The following is a 22,453-nucleotide window of genomic DNA, read 5'->3' on the forward strand; positions in this document are numbered from 1 at the left end:
CTAATAATGTGACCAGCAAACTGCTAATGCAGTTCCAGCTACATTTGCATCTGTAGACATACTGAATATCAACTAACTGACATGAAGTCTCCTAGAAGTAACATGACAGCAATGCTTCAAAAATGACCAACCCAATGACAGACAGAACCCTGAGTAGTCATTTAAATTTTAGCTTTCCTCTACCACTGTGTCTTTGAAACACAACTGTCAGAGAATGTTCATTTTCTTATCCATGACCTGAACTGATATGTTGAGTCCTGTGTTAGCTTTATGGGAACTGAGTTGAGAACCCTCTGTAAGGATAGTTAAACTCGCACATGCAGAGATACACTATAAACGTATTTAAATTTACAAAGACCACACTCATCCATTCATGAAGGAAAAACTTGTCAACCATGTGACGTCAAATTATAAATAAAAGTGTTAATAAAATTTTAAAAATGAAATTTCAGCTGACAAGCACTTAAAAATTAATTGGAACCATTTGAAAATGGAATAATTGGAATTGTTGGATTCACTGAGGATCCATTTAAAGATCCTTTGGATCCATCAGATCTTTAAATGATTGGAAACATTTAAAAATAAATTCTAATAAGTGTTTGAGAATACCTACTGGCAGATATCCTGTGAGCACAAAGACCCTGAAATTCTCAGAGAAAGAAGCAGTCGTGCCTCTAAGACCATTCTGGGCGAGCAGTGGATGTGCAAACCCATCCTGTCTCAGATGCCTCTGACTTCCGGGGTTCAACTCCCTTCCTCAGCTGACACAAGCAGTGAACACCCTGCACGTGTGCACACTCACACACGCTCAGCACTTCGCTGACAATCCCAGTCAAGCTCTGAGTAGTCCCTGCCCCAGGGGAGAAGTAGGCAGCACATATCCTCGGCCAAGGTCCAAGGACTTGCATGCCAGAGAAAGTGTCCTCCAGTCTGAGGCATAGTCTTGTCCCAAGTAGTTCACATTTAAGTGTTCATTCAGATCCTGTTAAACTGAAGAGCTGCTGCTGCATACCTTCCTGTACAGATACAAACACTCTAATTAATTCAGTGGCTTAGCACTATCTCCATATGTAAAGTGTGTGTTCAAAGAAGTGTGGTGTCTAAATTACAAATTACAGTTTTAGGTTGAAGATCTAAATGCTGTGATGAAAGGTGTAAATTAAATAATCAGGTTAACATTGAGTGATGGGACCTTTGTCTGGAAGTTTGAAATAGTCATCACTTTTTTCATTAACAACAAGTGATAATTAACGAGACATGATTATTAACATTAGGTTTAGTCATGAAGGCTTTCACTGCTGATGCAGAAGCAGATGGAGTGCCTATTTATGAGTCTTATTACAGGTTAAGTCAACTGCTATGAATTTGTCTCCCAAATGTGCTAAGGGTGTAATTTATTTTCAGTCACAATTAACTTGTTAAAGATTAAAGATACAGTGGCTCGGTGCGGGATAGTGAATGTATGGCATATTATGAAGACATTTTAAGTAATGCTTTAGATGTGAAAGCCATTATGCTAATTAAATTCTTTTTACCTCAATCTTTTCTCAAGCAAGGAGGTGACAAAACTCTGTAATGTTAGTCCATAAACTTTATGTATGATCATTGTTCATAAGCAGTAGGCGTTAGAGGGAGGACATTTTTTGGCTTTAGAGCTCCAGTGTCAGGCTGTTTGGCAAGTTTGGTTGGTTGGTGTTGTTTTTAATGAACACAGTACATCAGCATTCTCTGTGCCCAGCAGGCAGGGCCAGACTTTCTGAAAGTGTTTAGTGATTTGAAGTAACTTTGATACTTGCCTACCTCTCACAGACATTTCACACACAGTCCTGAGACTAACTCTTGGGTGTTATGCTAACATTGAGACAGCCTCTCTCACTTCAGCAACCGCTAACTCTATGGGGTGCTAATGTTAGAGCCTCTTTGAAAATTAGAAAGATGTTCCCAAGCACATCCTGAATGTGTTCTTGGTCTTCATCCAAAATTGCCATTTCTACATAAAACTAAGTACATAATGGATAGTCTTACTTCAGACATGTAATACAGAGCCAAAGCTCCTCTATGAACATCACAAATATGTTTTTAGAGGATTCTAGCTGGACTCCAAATTAGTCATGTGAATCACCAGAACTATTTTGCATGCCATGATTTTCCCTTCGATGTAGCTGTCCACTTTTTCTTGTGTTTTAAGAGAATCTGGATTGTACACAGACAGAAAATGCCCAACAAATTCCAAAAGTAGGGGTATGTTTCCCAGAGGTTTAATGCAAATAAGCTTACCAAAGTCTTTGTGATCTACATTAATGGTTCTAGAAAGAATGACAACATCCACATGTTCCCTATCTATTTCTCAGAGTAACTTCAAAATTTCTTTTTGATTATAACAATTATATGAGGAGTTTTATCAGTGCAGTGATACAGGAACAGTACAGAAGAATTTAAAATAACAGTGATTACACAAACTAGCAAACGATCGTACAATAGCTTCAGCCAACAACTTTGAAGAAGCAGAATCTTATAAATATAAAATGAGATTAATATTTTCCTGATGTGTATATTTCCTTTTAAATGTAATGATGAGTGAATAATGTTTCAAATAGACTAAGTGACCCAGAGTAAAGATTGTTATTAGCATGTCTAATCATACGGAGATTTTTTTAATTAAGGAGGCTTTGCAATGCTTACAACAGCAGTTGGTTATTTAGTCCCTTGAATAGCTTGGACTCTTAACAGATGCTATTCTTATTATCTTCACATCTGGATTACAGCACAGATACACATAACGTTGTGGGTCATATTTCAGGTTGATTCCATTTGTATTCATACTTCAGTGTTTTTGCAACAGTGGTAGCATCTCCTGGAGTTATAAATTCAACTCCGGGAAGTCCTCCGTGGTTAAGGTGTCCTTCAGTGTTGTGATTACATTATGAAAAAATTGTTTAGCCCCAGTGAGAGTAGTTCCAGAGACACCTTTTTGTCTGTTACAGAGCATGTTGTCTTTTATTGCATTTCCGTGTCTGCAGTAGGATCTATCGATGAATTACCAGAACTGATCTCGTACACTGTTCCATCTTCAGGCTAGCATAATCACATGAAAGGGAACAGTAATGTGTGCAAACTTGGATAAGCAAGGAAGACCATGGCATTTTTTATACTTGGAGTTGTGCAGCATCTACAATAGCTCCTGATACAGAGTTCCTCTTACAGCTTTCACTATGTCTGATGTGTGCTCTGTCTTCTGCCTCTGGTATAGGTAAAGATGTATGAACTATGTATTATGCTGAATTAATGTAGCATCTTCAGGTTGTATGCAGAATTTGGTGGTGTGCTGGGGGAATATTTATATTATAGCAGTAGTATTTGACACTCCATTAAAAATGGTTTGCAAAACCATGATTTTCTTTCTTACTCAATAATGCCAGAATTCCAAAATGTCTCAGATAATTTTTTTTTTTTTGCAATATTTATTTATGTTTCTTCCCCTCTAGGAAATGTTTCCAGACTGCTCACTTTTATTTAGAAGATAATACATCACCTCGAGTGATTTCTGCTCCCCCAGCTCCAGTCTTCCCAGTCTCAGGTATTTTTTGTCAACTGTTCTGTGGATTGGTGTTAGCCGTTGGAAGGTGCTGCTTTGTGTGTGTCCATATAAATTCTTCACATACTGTAACATCTGTAAATCGGAGATTTATACCCTCTTGTACTAATAAACACCGGTGCACTTGATGTAGGCAGTGACTAGTGTTACTAATATTCTCTCCTGTAGGTAGCTCAGAAGAGAAATGTCCTCACCTTTCAGAGTTGTCTCAAAGATACGCTGTGCCATCTAGCCATTTGAGGTGTAGTCTCACTAGAGATTTACACCAGCAATATAGAGGATTACACCAGGAATATATTCTGCTGTATTTCTGCCTTTAGTTGAATTTGTCACATATGTATAAAACATGACTTATTCTTTTTACCATCAAGACCAATACATGCCTCATCTATCTGCATTTCATTTGCAATTACAACGTTTTCTTTAATTTATAGATTTTACTAGTATAGTTACTACCAGTAAAGTTCTCTGTGAGCCTCTCATACAAATGATACACAAGTGCAAAATATTATTAGCATCTTCTGGTTCCATATCCACCACAGTTACTTGGAGAAACTGCTGCTTTTCTTTCCTCCTCAAAGAGTATCACAGGAGCACATGCAGCCCTCACAGCTTTTTTCAATCTGAGTAGAATGAAAAGTACTTTAAGTAGATTAATTCTACAGCAGATCCCAAGCCATGAGAAAAGGATATCTTGTTCCACAAGTAATGTTTTTGCAAACTGTTCTGTTACGCAGGGGGATGGGTTCCCTTGGAATGACTAAGGGAAACAAAATCAGCCCTTGTGTGGACAACTAGTAAACACATTTAATTAAGTAAATCCCAAACAATAGACTTCTGTTGTAAGTGAATTATAGGCATCTTTACATGCCTCTTGTATTGACTGCTATTGTTAGGAGATGCATAACCTTTTTCTAAATGGTTAATAGGCAGAGATATAGCTTGATTTCAGAAAACGTGATTATATATGAATGTCAAGTGGCAATCATTATAGGAAATCTCTGCTCTTACTCTGTGTCATTAACTATATTGCAGTACAACTGTATCATTTTCTTGCATTTCTTCCTGACCAGCTCACCTCAGGGAGATAATGTTTTCCATTGTCATAAGACAGAATTGTCCTTACAATTATTCTGAGCACTTAAAATATGTGTTTTGATGCTGGAGGTTTTCCTTCTGAAATAGTCATAAATATTAGCTTAACGAGAAAAGTGTTTCTAAGTGACTGAAAGATACATAAAATATTTATGGAAAAAGCTGCAAGCACTGAGGAAATATTTTTGTTTTATTTTGCATGCAGCAGACGTCAAGTGAGCAACTTTTGTGTTTTCTATTGCACAAGTGTTTCAGCAATGTACTTTTACAGCAATTGAGACTAACTGCAATATAATGGCAAAGAGCATAGAGCAGGAAGATCATTTTGTAACTGCTAAGTTTAATTTTTTATTATGACTAAAAGCACACTCCACATATCTCATTATATATTAAGTTTTCCTTTTCTGGGGTTTCATTGGCAGAGATAGGAGGATTGCAGTTATTCACAGAAAATGCCCTGGCATTTCACAGCATGATTCAGAGATGCATTCAGAACAAATAATGAATTACAGGGTAATATTAGGACCCACTATCAACCTTTAAGTAGTTTCAAGTGGTACCTGCCATTCAGATATAAAATATATTCCTGGAGTCAGAAGTGATTGAATTGGGAGATTAGCACTGGTAAGGAAATAAAACAGTAATTACACCAAAACCTGAGATCTCTTTCTCCCTTACTGTCCTTGCTCTTAGGGTCATTTACCTTCCCTTCTGGTTTTGTATTTGCATATCATTAGAGTAAACATTTTATGCCAAGTTTCATGTCTGAAGTGTGAAGATAGTGTTACACACTTGTTCAGCTTCTCTTAGGCTTGACTGAATAAATTCACTTTTTGTATCCAGATCCATTCATGTAAGTGATGGATCTTAATACAAATCAACAAATTCTTGGTAACTGAAACCTAAAATTATTAGGTGGCCTAAATACTAAACATTTGTTGATGTAAATAACAGGTCCTTGTTCAATGTTTTTGGTGTTTCTTTTTCATATGAAACAGTGATTAAATTACAAATTGTTAAATAAACATATTTTTAATCCATGAAAGGCTTTGGAAAAAAAAATACAACCAAAATTATTCTTCAGAACCAAAACTAGTCAAAATAATGTCATCCTTTAACAGGTAATTAACAGATGACTTTGTTTACATAGCATATTTGCAGGAAAAAGAAGATTAAAAGTCCCAAAGGTTTTTGAGATGATCCCTAATGGATGTTCTACGCAAGAGTATTTTTCTGTATTAGTATAAAGTAAAAAGGAGATGTCCTGAAATATAAACATCAGATGGAAAATTCAGACTCAGTATCAGGACCCAGAAGTTGCATGAATCACGTTTATTGGTTGAGAATGTAGATATTGTCTTTGTGGGTGCCCAGAAATTCTTAAATTTAAATCCTTCACTTAAAAATAGAAGTATAAAGCCTGATGTGAAAATTTGCAGTCAGTACTCCCAGGATCAGACATAGGATTATTATCAATAGGTAATCACAGTATCATGGGGAGAATGGGGTAAAAAGCCCCTACTGGAAGTACTCACTAATGCAATAAAAGATGAAAATTGGTTATTGTTTCCTTTGGATGCCAATGCAAACATGCCACACATCAGTTAAAATTACACTACTACTAGCATGGTGTAATGCTGCATTAATTTAGTAGGTTTGGGACTATGCAGCTAGTCCATGTACTGTATCATAGTCCCACTACAACACTAATCAGCCTAAAGAACCCAGATGACTCTGCCTGATCATTATTTCTTTATCAGTATTATTCAGAGCTCTGAACCCTCTCCCTTTGAACATCTTGTAGCAGACTGCTAATCCTCCCATTTCCCCTTGACTTCACAGGGAGTTCTGAGTGCTCTTCAATTTACAGGCAAGCTCAGCATCTTGCAGAGTCAGCACCTTGATTTTGGGGCTTAAAGACAGAGCAAGACCTAGCAAGACATTTTTTATATCTTCTTTCCAAATAGTCATTTAGAAATGTGTAAGTGTTAAAGAATGATTTTAGAAATGTCAATGGTGTTAAAGATTGTTTTTATTCTTGTGGGAGTTGTTCATGCCAAAAATTTCATTTCAGGATGTTGTGTGGATTGCCTACATATAAACTTCTTCATATGTCACTGGCTTTTTATTCCTCATAAATATATTTTTTGTCTTTTCCCATCCCTAAGATGATGTTGGAGCAATTCCAATAAAGCATTTTCCAAAACATGTTGCAGATTTACATGCAAGTAATGGTTTTTCTGAAGAATTTGAGGTATGGCTCTATGACGTCATCTTTCTTCTTAGCACATACAAATAATGTTAAGTTTAAATACGTGGAAACAACTGGGCATGACATTCTGACTTAGGGACCAATTTCATAAATGCATGTAAATACAAGTACTGTGAGCCCAGTAAGGACTGTTTATGCATAAAGACTAGGGAGATTTATAAAAGCTAACAGGACTGGGATGCAAATGGGAATGTTTATCACTGATAAAATACTAAATGATTGTGTGAATAAACTATGCAAAGATAATGCAGTCTATATGGCTTATCAGATACAGGTGTAGATCTAAAGCATTTCCAACACTAATGCAAATTGAATTTTTCAGAAGCTACCCACATTTGCTTGTTCCATTTACAGAGAAAAAACAAAAGAAAGTAATAATGAGTACACTTGGCAAGACTTCTGATTAACAGGGGAGCTAATGTAGTCTTCATATGTGGTAGTGAAAGCTTTACAGTTCCTTTCCTAAAGTATATGGTTCATAAGAGGTATTTCAAAATTTTGAAACATATGCTCTCACGATATAATGTTACTATCACCATATGTAATTAATGAACTTCATTGTTTTTCACATTCATACACATTACAAGCAATTTAAAGATAGATATGTTCTAACTTAAGTCACATATAATAAACATAAACCCAAACTCTGTAATTGAAAATTCTTGACACGTGATTTCTAACAAAATCAGTCAGTTGGTATGGAAACAAGTTTTTTAATTGATCTCTATTAATTTAAAATATGACTGTAATACTCCTGCTGCATAAACAACAATACTGAAAGTAAAAAACGTAGTTTTGCAACTTTTGGTTTTGCTTTTGTTTCCCCAGCCAATGTATTGTGATCTAATGGACGAAAAATTCCATGTCATTCACCTAACTTTCTTCATCAGCATTTCTTCTCCAATTCATTTAACATTCATAATATCCATCTGATTGTGGGACCAAACTTGTAAATACTTGTGAATGTCCAGTACACGTTCATAGGTTACGCACGTGCATACACACTGACAAGACTGGGCTCCAGCTAGACTGGCTGTTAATAAGAGCAGATGTTGAAGGACTATGTGTAAATATGATGGTAACGAAGTTATTTCACCATTAGTGAGGACAGCAATACAGAAATCAAACTGTTCATCCTAAATTGTTCTTTTCCTAAAATTGTTCTTTTACTAAATTACAGCAGTGACACGAAGACCAAATATACTATGTCTCACTGAGCTACACCTGCACCATCTGAAATATTTCATGCTTGTTTTAACTATTACAAAAAACTTGATGTTCTCCTCATTTCTTGGACATCCTTTTTGGCTTTGCAGACTACCCCAGAATTAGTGTCCTGGTCTTTTCTCTACCAATAAAAAACTTAGAAGATGTGAAAAAATTGAAATATAGTCATTGTCTTTGCAGAGTTGGCATACATTTGGAGAGTACAGGGGTCATTCAGGTTTTTAATTTATATTACTATAAAAAAACTCATATTTAAAATCTAATTTTCAGACTGGTAACTACTTTTCATAGATACGTATTTAAATAGCTGAAGGCAATCAATATTAAAATAAATCCTAAAAAGTGTTGGGAAACATTATTATAGTACTTTTAGTGATGATAACGTATTTCCTACTTAACAATGTGGACCTTATAAATGCTTGAGTTTCCTGTCAGTTAAAATAATCAATAAAATAGATTAATTTTGTGAGTCTTATATAATTTGTGCCTGTCTTCTTAAGCCTGTCTCTCTCTTTATAGAAACATTGGGTTCATTGAGAAACTGCTGGCAGACTGAGGGCTGTAATGCTGTCCTTCACTAGAGTGCCATGAGGCTGGCTGAGTGGCACGCTGTCCTGCTCCAGAGGTTTTACAGCTGAATGCAAAGAGAGCAAAAGCATTCCACAGAGAAACTAAAGCATTTATAAGGACCAGTAACAAATCCAATGAACAGTTAAATATATAAATAATCTGGCTAAAGTCAGTGATGTTGCTCCTATGTATAAGCTTTCACTGGCCTAAGGTCTAACATGAAAGCTAAAGACAGGAAAACAGATGCCAGTATTTTACCAGGAAAATTATCTGTTTCCTTTAAGAGTTACGTCAAAATATTCAGCTTTGTTGTTATTATGGAGATATATATTGCATGACCATAACTGTTTTTTCCATATAGTAATTGTAATCTGTATAAACACTTTTATCCATTTGTTCTGTGCTGTGCAATTTGATTTTTTTTTACTTTTTTTGCATTCATTCCCTCATTAGACACTGAAAGAGTTTTATCAGGTAAGGAATTATTTCACTGCATTTTTTTTAGCAATGAAGTAGTTGTAAAATGTCATAGATAATTGGGCATAAGGTTGTGGTTCTTTTTGTGCTGATTTACTGTATTTTAAGACATTTTATGTATCTTAATCCTTACTAAAGTATGACATACTTTTTATTTTCAGGAAATCCAGAGCTGTACTGTAGATCTAGGTATTACATCAGACAGCTCTAATCACCCCGACAACAAGAATAAGAATCGATACATAAACATTGTTGCTTGTAAGTAAACGCATCGAGTGGTGTTATAGACAAGTATAGATTTATATGTTATTAGAGGAAAAAAAATACCTCTGCACTGAAAGCTCTGGCTGCTGTTCAGCAAAATGCTTGGAGAGGAGTAGCATGATATTTCACATCTCTTCAAGTTAGTCCTCTGGCATTCTGCTGTTTTGATGAACATGTGTTAGCAAGACATATTTGTGTCTTCTGTGATGACCCAGAGGGAGTTGGGAGATTTCATTATAATGCCATTATAAAGCCAAAGAAGCTGTGTTTTGATTGCCAAAATTAATCCATCTTTGATCTGGAGTAATGATGATTTATCCTCTCTAGGAGCTTCACAATCCCTGGATATATATTTACTGTCATATAAATATACTGGTTTTATGTTGTATTGTACCCTGCCACAAAGTAATAGATCAGCTTCGCTAGCCAGGACACATTTTCCCATTGCATCACCCTTCTTCACTACCCCAGATTTTTCTTTTCTGAAACACATCTATTCAGTTTTGTTAATCTCTCTTTGAAGCTATTGCCTCTGGGATCTTGATCATTTTGGTGGCTTAATACATTTTTCCTAACTCTCTATAGTATTTAAAATTTGTTCTGATAACAAGAAGCTCTAAATGAAATATACGTTCAGCATTCAGCATCATTAGACCTTAATAGAAAAAGAGAGAGAATCAGCCCATCTGGCAGAAGACAATGTAAACCAGCATCAAGAAATCCCATTCCACCTGGCTGAAGGTACCTCTAGAGGGGCGGAAAGTCAGGGCTTTTCCTCTGCCACTCTGTGTTTGTACCTGATTGTACAAAAGGTGCCAACCCAAGCAGCTTTTTTATCAAAGGGCAGTGTGCAAGCAGCTTAGGGCAGCTCAGGTAGCAAGAATTGCCCTGTGCAACTGGATCAAGTCTTTAGTCCTTATAATCAGTGCAGGCTACAGAAAGCTTCAGCTCTCCCTGAGGTAGCCACTGCTGACCAGTTTCTCCAAGGTCCCATTGCTCTCCAGTCCTCGTTCTTTGACTTGGAATTACTGGTGCCTACTGTCATTTGAGACATCCCACTATGCAGGCTTGGCAGTCATGACACAGGATTTACAGAAGACCCATGCCCCTTCACAAGCAGCAGCTGGAGGCTGTAGGGGAATATGTCACAGTGCCTAAAATGACCCCAGGTGCTGCTGTTCAGGCAACTAAATTCTGAATCCCATGAATCCTTGGATTCATTAGTTTATGCAAACTAGAATTTTGAATCTGATTCATACCTAAGCACAAGATGTTTCATATGTGATTGTCACTTTATTAGTCTTGTGTAATGTAAAAATCCATTTCAGTATTTTTTTAAAAGATTTCTTATAGACAGAATATAATTCTTGCAGAAAACTATGCTTATTTTCTCCCTTGTTTTACTACAGATGATCATACTAGGGTTAAATTAGCACAGCTTGCAGAAAAGGATGGAAAACTGACTGATTACATTAATGCCAACTACGTGGATGTAAGTGCCTTTTCTACCTGCCAGCCTATTCATCTGTCCGCCTTTTCTGTAAATTCTGACATATGAAGGTGAATAGACTTTTAAAAAAAAGTAGCACAATATTACAGATTTTGTTAAAAAAACCTTTGATGATCTAAGTTAAGCCTATGAAGTTAAAACACAGGTAAAACTCCAATTCTTTCTTGAATCCATCTTGATATTGTAGCAGCTGAAGCTTAGTGAAGAGTTTTATGAAGCAGAAAATGTTCTGTCACATCTGAGTCGTTTCAAAAGCATTTCACATCTGAATGTTTGTTCTTTTATACATTTTTGGTAAGTGGTTAATTCTTCTGTCTGAGATAATCTCATGAGAGGAAGATGCCATTTGGCTGAGAGCCTCACCGAGATACTATTTATTCAGTTTTTGTTACCCAGTAATTTACATGTGAATGATCTTGATTCATTTTTTAAACCACTATCATAACAGATGTCTCATAATCACTATCATGTCATGTTCTGCTGGAACACAGGCACTTGAACATACATCCTATTTGGTGGAACGATAAACACTGGCATAGCAGTTGCATTTGTATGTCATCTGGTACCGCAGGGTTTCTGCGATTTGGATAGTTATAAATTCAAAAGTACTTAAAAGCCTTTGAGATTCTTTAAAAATAGATTCATAAAATGTCATGTACTCCTCCCAACCTCCTTTTGTTTGCGGACTGTGATTTGACAAGTGTCATTTGTTACATTTCAATTTAGGGCTACAACAAGCCAAAAGCCTACATTGCAGCTCAAGGACCTCTAAAATCGACAGCAGAAGATTTCTGGAGAATGATATGGGAACATAACGTAGAAGTTATTGTGATGATAACTAATCTCGTTGAGAAAGGAAGGGTATGAGTACCTTTGTCTGTTGTTTATTTCTCTGATGTTGATAGATCTACCTCTAGCAGAGTCCCTTCTCTCTTTTAAAAATCTGTATTAGGCATACATTGAGCAAAAAGCACGTTTATAGTAGTTGCTTGTACTAAGATTGGCTATAGAAGTATAAAGTTGAGGATTTGTAGTATGAAACTAAAGAAAACCCTTAAACTTAATTGTTAACAACTGAAGTCTTGAAAATAGCATGTTCTAACTAAAAAAAAATTGTCTTATACTGAGAAAAATACTTCTTGTATGTATTTAGGACTGTGGACCTTGCGCCACATTCTGCTAGCAATCTGCTCTCTGTCATTCTCTTTCTCAGGGGCACCTTAGACCCTGGAAAGGAGAAGGTCATAGTTCAGGTGAATTTTTCTGGATATTCACTGGCTGCTCACTGTTACATTCCATGGGACCCACAGTTCCTTTCCTACTACATGACTAGCTACATGTTTGTCCAGTGAGACAAACTGAGGTCAAACCCCATCACAGGATTTGTGTTTCTCTGTTATGTGATGGGAGTATGCATGTACACTGGGGTCACATGAGGAGACATTGCCTCACACTTGCCACACACTGACAGCAATGTGTAAAATGCATGTAAGTCTTGTCATATGACCAACTAAGCATCTATCAGATGATGCAGACACAGCAAATGCAGATGAGGGCCGCACTGGGAGTACTTTATTTATAATACCATGCCTCACGGTTTAACCCCAGCCAGCCACTAAGCACCACGCAGCCACTCGCTCACTGCTCCCCCCTTCCCAATGGGATGGGAAGGAGAATTGGAAAGAAAGTAAAACTCACAGCTTGAGATAAGAACAGTTTAGTAACTAAAAATATATATATATAAAATAATTACAATAATAATAAAAAACTATAATAATAATTGTAATGAAAAGGAATATAATAAAAAAGAGAGAGAGAAGTAAAACCCGAGAAAAGACAAGTGATGCACAATGCAATTGGTCACCACCCACTGATCAATGCAGACAGTCTCCAAGCAGAGATCTGCCCCTCCCATCCAACTCCTCCCAGTTTATATACTGAGCATGATGTTCTATGTTATGGAATATCTGTTTGGCTAGTTTGGGTCAGCTGTCCTGGCCATGCTCCCTCCCCACTTCTTGTCCACCTGCTCGCTAGCAGAACATGGGAAACTGAAAAATTCTTGGCTTAGGATAAGCGCTACTTAGCAACAACTAAAACATCAGTGTGTTACCAACATTATTCTCACACTAAATCCAAAACACAGCACTGTACCAGCTACTAGGGAGAAAATTATCCCAGCTGAAACCAGGACACCATGCTATAAACATGTACTCTTCTAGTATTGCTAGAGAAGGCTATATGGCTGCCCAGCCAAGAGGCTGGACATCACAGCTCTCTCCTGTATATTCTGGCCACACACAAGCTCGCCCTTACCCTTGCTGATCAGATATAAGTATACTCTCCCCATGCTGTGAACCAACCAAAAGCCACATATGACTTCACTGACTTGAATGTGTTCCTATTATTCCTGTAGACTATTATTTTCTAGATTTTGGAGTGCCTACAGAATGGCAGGTTCCACAGTATTAGAGTGCTGTAGCTCTGATAGTATATATTAAACCTCTCTTTTTTTTGAGTATTCCAAATAAACAGCCATCTCTCTTTACAGCAGAAAATAAATACACATTATTTGTTCTCTTGCACTGAAGATCACGTCTATTATAAACTGGGTATATTGAGAGTCCCTGTATGTTTTTGTGGTTGACTGGGCTCTTAAATTTGAACATTTCAGCTTGCTAGTTTGACATTTTGTTTTATTTCTCTTTTTCTCTGTTTTTCATTTGCTTTCTAACAGAGAAAATGTGACCAGTACTGGCCTGCCGAAGGTAGTGAAGAATATGGGAACTTCTTGGTTACTCAGAAGAGTTTTCATGTACTTGCCTATTACACTGTGAGGAATTTTACTCTTCGAAACACCAAGATCAAAAAGGTTTGTGGCATCCTGAAAACATAGTTGGGCAAAAGGGAATGTTAAAAGTTGCTCAGAATATTTTTAAGGCAGTTTGCAGCTCTTTTCTGTTGTATACATAAAGCTGAATCCTGTAGGTGTCAGCCAGCCAAGGTGCTTGTCAACTTCAGTTAATTTGACCAGACCAACAAACTGAGAAGACTGTAGTACTGGTGTGATGTAGGACCATCAGGGAAAAAGCAGTGAGAACATTGGAGAACTGATGTGGACTTTGCCTGCCTGGTGAGCAGGAAGATACTTTTTCAGAAAGAGAGCAGCTAGTAGAAAATGTGGTATGAATTAAATTATCCACCTCAGCTATCCATTTTCCTTTTTAAGGACAGGGGAATCCACGCCTTGTTTTATTGTAATCAGAACCAGCATGCTCTGAGCTCAGCTGTGTGACACTGGCTCCTTTGAGGGGCATTCTGAAAGCTTAATTTACTTCAGCCACCAAGACAGACATCTAGTCTCTCAGCCTCCCCATACAATTAATGGCTGAGTACAACGCTTACTGTCAAGTAATTTATTCTGCCTATTTTAGGAACCAATCTTTGAATGAGATAACCTGCTCTCTGAAGGTGTCCCTGCCCCTGGGTTGCTACTGAGGGAGGGAGCTTAGAAAAGCAGCCTACACAAGACTGCTTCCCTTGTAGATCACTAAAGCTGAGTGAGGTGAATCCTATTCTTTCTGTCCACACACCAGAGAAGCAAAGTGGCAGAAATAGCTGGTGGCTTTTAAGAGCAGCTGTAATTTGTTATCCCTCCAATGCTCTTAACCTTTCTCTATGGCTTTCTAAGGGACAGTGCCAGGTCACTCTTCCATTCAGAGGGCAAGCTGATGGGGAGAAGCACAGGCCCTTCCTCTTCTCTTTGAAAGCTGGAATATTCAGAGCTAGGTGGCATGCTGTTAACTAAATAGGGACGCTGCTAATTCAAGAGCTATCAATCAGGTACAGAAATAAAATTATGAAGAGTTGCTGTTCAGATGTTGTCTGCTCACATGTAGAATTCTTTTTCTGTTGCAGGGTTCCCAGAAAGGGAGGTCTAGTGGACGTATAGTAACTCAGTACCATTATACCCAGTGGCCTGACATGGGTGTTCCAGAATACACGCTGCCCGTGCTCACCTTCGTGAGGAAGGCATCGCATGCCAAGCGCCATGCTGTCGGGCCTGTTGTGGTTCATTGCAGGTGTGGTTTTTATTGCCATAAGGTTCACTCTGCTTTTGTTTTGCAGAAAAAATAATTTTTCAGTGGTGGGTTAAGCAAAATTTCACTATCACATTTAACAATTCCTGATGAAATAAGATTAATTTCTTAGCTGATATTTCTATCCTTGGTAAGGCCAACTAACCAACTGTGTGTGCCACTTCTATAAATCTGTAAACAAGATGATGCTGCTCTGCACTGTTCCTTTTTTTCACAAAAAAGCTTTTCTTTTTACTTTTTTGCACACTTTTCTATACTATTCTTTTGATTGCTATGAGCTTACCAGATACATATATCGCAGTAATTGTTTCATTTCTGCAAATATATCATTAGGATGTTTTTGGCTCATGCTTTCTTTGGTGCAGGGATACTCTGTAATCCTAAAAGGAGCTCTGTCCACAAGAGAAGATTCACTCTATTCCTGGCTGAACTACAACTCTGCTGTTTTTAACATTACTCTGCACTCTAGCAGTCATTTGCAATGGAGGAGCATTCTGGGGAGCGGTTTGAGGTCTGCATGTGCCGCAGTGTGCAGGCAGGTGGTCTGTCAGTGCTCACTAAAACTGGGCAGCTCAGGGAAAATTGGTTAAAAAGGGCTTGTAGGGCCTGGAATGACTTCACAATGCCCGTGAAGGACCGGGTTATTGTAAAATATATAAGCAGGTTCTGGTTTTCCACTGTAGTACCTCACCTTTGATGGAACATTTGGAAAGAGAACCTCCTCATGAATTCTGTCCTTCTGGAGCTGACTCTGAGGAAGCCAACAGGTAAAGTCTCCTCACAAATGCTGCAAATGAAGATATTTTCTTTCTGGGATGATCTAATCTGACTGAAATCTGTTTTTAGCTTGGAAAATGAAAATTCCACATTTTGGTTGTTCTGCTGCTATCTAGATCCTGCCTGTTCTTGGGATGTTCAAAATAAGTTTCCCCAAAATACCAAGTCTGAGATCTGTGCCAGTGGGCTGAGAGATCAGTAATACAGTATAAGTCCATTAAATTGAGTTTTTAAAGAGTGAACAGTGGTAAGTCGTGTGGCTTCAGTCAGACCTCTCCATTGGGTCATAGATATAGATCACCTCTGTCTGTTAGACAGTTTTATTTGGCTTTTAGTTCACCTGTCCCCATGCACAATGGAATTTCAAAGGAGTCATCTCATGTTAGAAATGTAACTTTTATTTATCTTTACAGGCTATATGGAGGACACAGATGACGAACTTCATGAAACTTTTTTTAGCTATTTTTATGTTTTGGTACTTTTCATGTTTTGTCTTTCATAACAAGTACAGATGGTGTCTGGTAATCTTTACACTTTTTGTGTCTAATAGTGTGTCAATAACCTGGACCTTACAGTTTTATATCATGTTTATTTAGACAGTTTATTACAGCAATCTGAGCTCACACTACCCATGCTTTGTGCCACCTCTGTGGAAGAAATTAGGTGACTGAATTAGCATGTACAGACTGAGCTTGGATCTGCCCGTAAGGGACCATGCAGACCCAGCACAGTGTTGCTGTCAAGTGACATGGACCAATACACATAATGTTTCCTCATAACATAGGGGGGAATTACATCTATTTCCCATATATGACTAAATTACAAAAAATGACCTCTTGACCTTGTACTGCCTACCCAGATATTTTATAAAATAAAAAGTTGGGTTTTAATCTTATGATACAGCTGGTTTTGTGCTAAATGAGTCAGAGTTCATAACAAAAGTGCGTTGATTAACCCTTTCTTCTGTATCTTCCCTATTTTAAAAGGGTTTCAACCATTGCTTGCCATCTTAACTGTACCTGGAGAGCCCTAAGCTTGTTCTTTTACAGATAGTCCTTCAGCAGCTCTGCCACTTCCTGGGGTTTTCCTCAGTCTGGTATCTTTGAAATCTCCTGTACCTGCAATAGGTGGCATAATGCAACATCCACTTTAAAGTGATGTGTGTTTCAACAGAAGAACTTGGGCACGTAAACTGTTCCCAAATGTTGATATATGCCACTCTTTCTAGGTATACTTGACAAAGTATCCTAAGAAATATCAGAGACCTGAAAATTGCAGATTTGCAGGAAACACCTTAGTTCTATTTCAATTGATACTTCAAAAATTGATAAAAATCTATACTCTAAAACTATTTGAGAAATTATCTTTAGTCTTTTCTTGCGCAGAGAAAAGATGAGTTGTATTTTGATTCGTTACCAGCCTTGAAGCTTTAGCAAAGTAATAGAATATATACAATTTGTAGAGGAAAACCGTCTCTACACAGCAGTTTGTTGAAAAAGCTATGTATAAGAAATAGTTCTTTTCATTATTGTTTTACTTCAGGCTCAAGACTGGTTTTTTGTTTTATAGTGCTGGTGTTGGAAGGACAGGCACATACATAGTGTTAGACAGCATGCTGCAGCAAATTCAGCATGAAGGGACAGTCAACATATTTGGATTCTTAAAACACATACGTACCCAAAGGAACTACTTGGTGCAGACTGAGGTAAGACAAAAATATATATAGCAAGAGACTATTACAGACTATTTCTGTTTGCAGGAGGAGAGATGATACAGTCTTCTTTTTTGGCACCAGACAGACTGACAACCAGTCACCAGACTGGACTTTCCCTTCTGCTTCCCTTGTTTTCATACAGGCATCTAGTCTCGCTTAGAGCAATGCACTAGAAATTATCCATCTCTGGGCTCTTGCCTATTTATTAGGGAGGCCTCAGAAGAGAGGAAGTCCCACAGCAGCACTTTCTTTGCAGGACGTGCATTTTTGTCATAGATTTTTTTTAAGGAAACACCATTGTCAGATGTTCAGATCTTCACGGAATCTGATCAAAGAGTTGATATCAGGCAATAAAAAGTAGGAAAAAAAGCTATTTCAGACAGGTGATTATCTATAGCTGCTTTAAGCAGAAGATTATATATAGAATAGTGAAAGACCAGAAGAAAACAGTAAGGACAACAGCAGGGCATTTGAAAGTCTATTTCAGGTTTCAAGAACAGGTGTTAGATTCCCCAGTGACTTTCAATAGAAAAAAAGGTAATCAACAGCAGCATGGGCACTTGTTCCAAAGGATGTGAGAGAGAAAATAGAGGATAGCGGTAGGAACTGGGAGTGATCGCTTTATTGCAAGAAAGACAGGGAGAGTCACATAACAAGCTGACTTGAAAATTTGACTCAAGGCTATGCTTGTGTTTTTAACTCTGTTCTGCGAACATGAAATACCACAGGTGGTGGGGATTTAGTATTATATCATATATACATTGCATGTGTAGTTCAATTGTGCTTGTAAATGTGTACTGTCACTGCGGAAAGACAGTTTTCACTGTAGACGATCACTTTTGAGAAAACTCCCCTACAGCAGCATGCTGTGAAGAAGTACTGACCACATCAAAAGTGGCAGCTTAGCCAGAGTTGTCATGAGGAATCTGAAAATAATTAGAGCTTGGATGTTTGGGTTTATTTTCCTAGGAACAATACATCTTCATTCATGATGCATTGGTTGAAGCGATACTCAGTAAAGAAACAGAAGTCCTTGAGACTCACATTCATGCCTACGTTAATTCTCTCTTGATACCTGGACCAACAGGAAAGACCAGACTGGAGAAGCAATTCAAGGTGAGCTTTAGGCTTGCAAGCTGGAATGACTTAAAAGTAGGTACCTCAATACAACTTTCATTAGCTTTCTCTATCTAAAATTTAACTGCTGATCTTAAATTCAGAGCAGGTTAACAAATGCATGCAGTCAGTTGGGACAGAAGAATTATTTGCATACTCTTAAACAAGGAATTTAAAAAAAAAAAAAAAACAAAAAAACAACTCAAGAGCATGAGAAATAGGCCAGTAAGTAGATTTTGGAAAATATAACTACATGCCTTTGCATGAAGATCCTAAAGGTAAAACAACAGTCTGGAAAGATGTGTCATTCTGGCTAAAATGTCATGAGCTATATTGGTCAACCAGCATCTTCACATCAGTGTACAGCACTGACTAGAAGACAGACTTCACCTCAGCAGGCGATAAGTGAACATTTTGGTGCTTGTGGATGTGGAGATCAGTGTGTACATGCACAGGACTTTGAGTCACCCAGAGAAAGAGCAGACCTAGCCAGGTAACAATTCACTGACTCTTGGGGAGAATGGGAAGTCTAGCTCGCTCACTGGGTCACTTACAGAGGAAACACAGAAAATCCTACCTTTGCAAATGAATTTGAATTCAGAGAAGTAAAATCACACTTAAATGTTTTCCAGATTATGTGGCAAAACAGACTTTGCTCTCCCTAATTTAACAGGAAAGTGATTAGAACATTTCTCTCTAAGGATTTTATTTCTGAGGAGGACTGCATAGGATAACGTGTATTCTTTCTACAATTAGCTATTGGATCATAAGTAAAAAAGCAGATAAGTCTGTAGATAATGTCAGTAGATAATGAGGCTATGAAAAATCTTAATGTGTTTATTTTCTGAAGTATTTAGGTCCACAGGCACAGTAACTAGTATTTCTTCAAGATAACGAACAGAACAGAATAGGAACAACATACCAAAGGATTTTACATTTTGCTGCTATCCTGGCTTGAATGATCCAACAGTGTTGCACTCCTTTTCCTAGGAAAAAGTAGGGACTCTTATCTCAGCTGTGATATTCTTGGAGAAATAAGCATCCCACCTTTCCTACATGGATGAAAGAATAAAACACGTAATATATACAAACAGAGTGTGTAAATAAATATTATTAGAAAGGGACATGTCTCATTCAATCTCATTTTCCTTTGCAAGCTAAAATTATGAGAATAATAACAAAAGTGTGGAGTCTTGTTTTACTGAAGAACTGGTTTAGATGAAAAAAATTGTGGTCTCATTTGTTTTGATGGAACTCCCTGTTTTGCTGTCTGTTTTTCCAAAGCAGGCAGCTTCTGAAAGCTACACATGCCCAGACCAAAACATCACAGAAGAGTCCTTTGAATTCTTTTGAACATTCTGATTAATCTGGTTTATTCTACTAGCAATTAAACCTCCCCCCTAAAACTAGGAAAAACCTGCTTTCCAAACTTATTTCATGCCTAAGCAATGTATATACACCATTGTGGTATATATATATACTCTCGTTCCTTCTCATACTCTCGTCTGTTTGAATTGTGTTAATTGAAACAAGTAAGTCAATGAGACCCGCCCAGATCATTCCTATTTTCCTCTCACAGGTTTGGAGAGAAAACTGGGAAGCTCAGAACTGGGATATCTAGAACTGCATTGCACCAGGAGCTATACTATCTGTATAGCAATGCAGATTTTTCTGCATAGGCATTTACTGTTTTCCAAAAGTATGAAAAGTTACAGAAAGAGCTGTGCAGGCAAAATTGAAGTGACACTGGGGTGAAAACAAGTGGTGGGGGTCTGCATGTGGGAAAAACATGAAGTGACATCTCCTTCAATTACATGCTTATGGACCAAGGGCTCAAGAATATTTTGAACTGATAAAATAGTGAAAAGATTCTGATGACTTGCTAACTAGTTTAGCCAGATAACTAGATGCCTGAAGTTAACCTGCAGTATGTGCACCCTTCTGTTTAATGCAGCTAAGGAAGGAATGGCTTTTGTGCAGTGACCTGTTTTTTTTTTTTAATTAATTGTTTCAGTTACTGAGCCAGTCTAACACACAGCAATGTGATTATTCAACTGCACTCAAACAGTGTAACAGAGAAAAGAACCGAACTTCATCCATCATTCCTGGTAAGCTTGTTCAAATCAGCTTCTTGGGGTGGAAAAATGTTTACAAACTCTGTGTGTGTCAGACTTTTAACTTTTGCTCAGAAGGAGCTGAAGACATCTGCACTGGTGTGGAGCAGTGTTTTGTAAAGTACTTTTAGTGAAGAATTTGTCTAAGTACTACATACATAGGAAAACAAAATAGACGGCTGGATAACGCTTTATCCTATCTTAGTGTTATCATTACTGTGAGAGAAGTGAGATAATTGCTATAATTGCTTTAATATATGAGCCATTGCAACTGTACCATGCTTTTTTTTTACAGTGGAAAGATCTAGAGTGGGTATCTCATCACTGTCTGGTGAAGGGACAGACTACATCAATGCTTCCTATATTATGGTAAGTCATTTAACTGTGATGCTGAAAAACAGTGTCCCATTGTATAGCTGTTGCCAGAGCTGCCATGTGTCCACATTAGGGAGGCACAGTCCTGATTTTGAATGTTCCTTTCTTCCATTATTCACTCTGCCTGAAAGAGTTACTTCCCCCAGGAAGTATGATTACTGTTACTATTTTTTTAAAGTTTGGTTAAGTGCATTGCATTTTGACAATCTGTAGAACCAGAAATTCCATCATAGTTTTAGAAGCTAGCAAAGCCAAATGCCAGCTATGGAAGAATCTTTTGAGATGAACTAAAAGTGTTAAATAACAAGTTAGTTTTTAATGACTGTACTGTGGTTTGCCTTCCAACCTGCTCATCTTACAGAGCTTTTGCAACTGGCATAGCCCAAGGCACCATAGCTCATCAGCTTTCCATTATCTTTTTGTTCCCTGGATTTTCTTCAACTCTTTTCCCCTCCATTAGCTGAGAGGGAGGAGTAAAGGCTTCCTGGACATTCAGGAAAGATATGGGAAAGCTCCCTGCAGTGCTCTGTATGCCTGATCCTTCATCAGGTGCATTAGTGCAAAGGAACTCCCCTTTGTGGCAGGAAGTTGATTTGGGACATCTGTACAAATTAAGAGACTACTTGGGATTTTTGCAGATCTTTCAAGTATTCTTTTGTTTGTTTTGGGTTACCGGCTCCTCTGGAGCTCTGGCTAATGTAGAACAATTAGCATGTGTGTATAAATTCATGTATTTTCATTCTGAGTTGGCTGTTCAAGTCTCCACTGATTTCTTTTGTCTTTTTTTTTTTTGATCAAATGTTTTAAAGTTTTAAAAATTATTTCAATGTAATTGATTTTATTCTTTTCATCTGGAAAATACCGCAATGGAAGTTTTATATTCTTCTAATATTTACAGGAAGCCAAAGGAAGCACAAGTCTGCAATTTATTTTCTGAGTCTGTTGATTTTGTTTTGCAGGGTTATTATCAAAGTAATGAATTCATTATTACCCAACATCCCTTACTACACACTATCAAGGATTTCTGGAGAATGATATGGGACCATAATGCCCAGCTAATAGTTATGCTTCCTGATAGCCAGAACATGGTAAGTTTTGTGGCTGATTGTTATGGGTTTATGTATGAATATTATTAGTATTACCATTTTGAAATATGCAGGACATCAGACAATATCTTGGATTTTGAAAAAAAAAAAAAAATTAGTAATACTGTATTGAGTGTAAAATCCCCAAATAATCTAGTGGAA

At 37.4% G+C, this 22,453-nt stretch overlaps 1 protein-coding gene across 7 annotated transcripts in view; it reads left to right on the top strand.

Annotated features, from left to right (window-relative positions):
• The window catches only part of PTPRZ1 (protein tyrosine phosphatase receptor type Z1), a 143,610-nt gene that overhangs the window by 115,847 nt on the left and 5,310 nt on the right, over positions 1–22,453 (top strand). For 2 of the 7 annotated variants that reach the window (XM_074827588.1, XM_074827592.1), the window contains exons 14-27: positions 3,486–3,577; positions 6,859–6,944; positions 9,213–9,233; positions 9,398–9,494; positions 10,910–10,992; positions 11,737–11,871; positions 13,748–13,882; positions 14,929–15,092; positions 15,794–15,877; positions 17,457–17,592; positions 18,571–18,717; positions 20,732–20,825; positions 21,127–21,200; positions 22,166–22,294. In XM_074827588.1, coding sequence (XP_074683689.1) covers positions 3,486–3,577; positions 6,859–6,944; positions 9,213–9,233; positions 9,398–9,494; positions 10,910–10,992; positions 11,737–11,871; positions 13,748–13,882; positions 14,929–15,092; positions 15,794–15,877; positions 17,457–17,592; positions 18,571–18,717; positions 20,732–20,825; positions 21,127–21,200; positions 22,166–22,294 — 1,477 coding nt within the window. The remainder of the gene's footprint in view (positions 1–3,485; positions 3,578–6,858; positions 6,945–9,212; positions 9,234–9,397; positions 9,495–10,909; positions 10,993–11,736; positions 11,872–13,747; positions 13,883–14,928; positions 15,093–15,793; positions 15,878–17,456; positions 17,593–18,570; positions 18,718–20,731; positions 20,826–21,126; positions 21,201–22,165; positions 22,295–22,453) is intronic. The other 5 variants (XM_074827591.1, XM_074827594.1, XM_074827593.1 and 2 more) reach the window with 3 other exon arrangements.

Source organism: Strix aluco, chromosome 5 (genome assembly GCF_031877795.1).
Source record: "Strix aluco isolate bStrAlu1 chromosome 5, bStrAlu1.hap1, whole genome shotgun sequence".
Classification (NCBI taxonomy): Eukaryota; Metazoa; Chordata; class Aves; order Strigiformes; family Strigidae; genus Strix; species Strix aluco.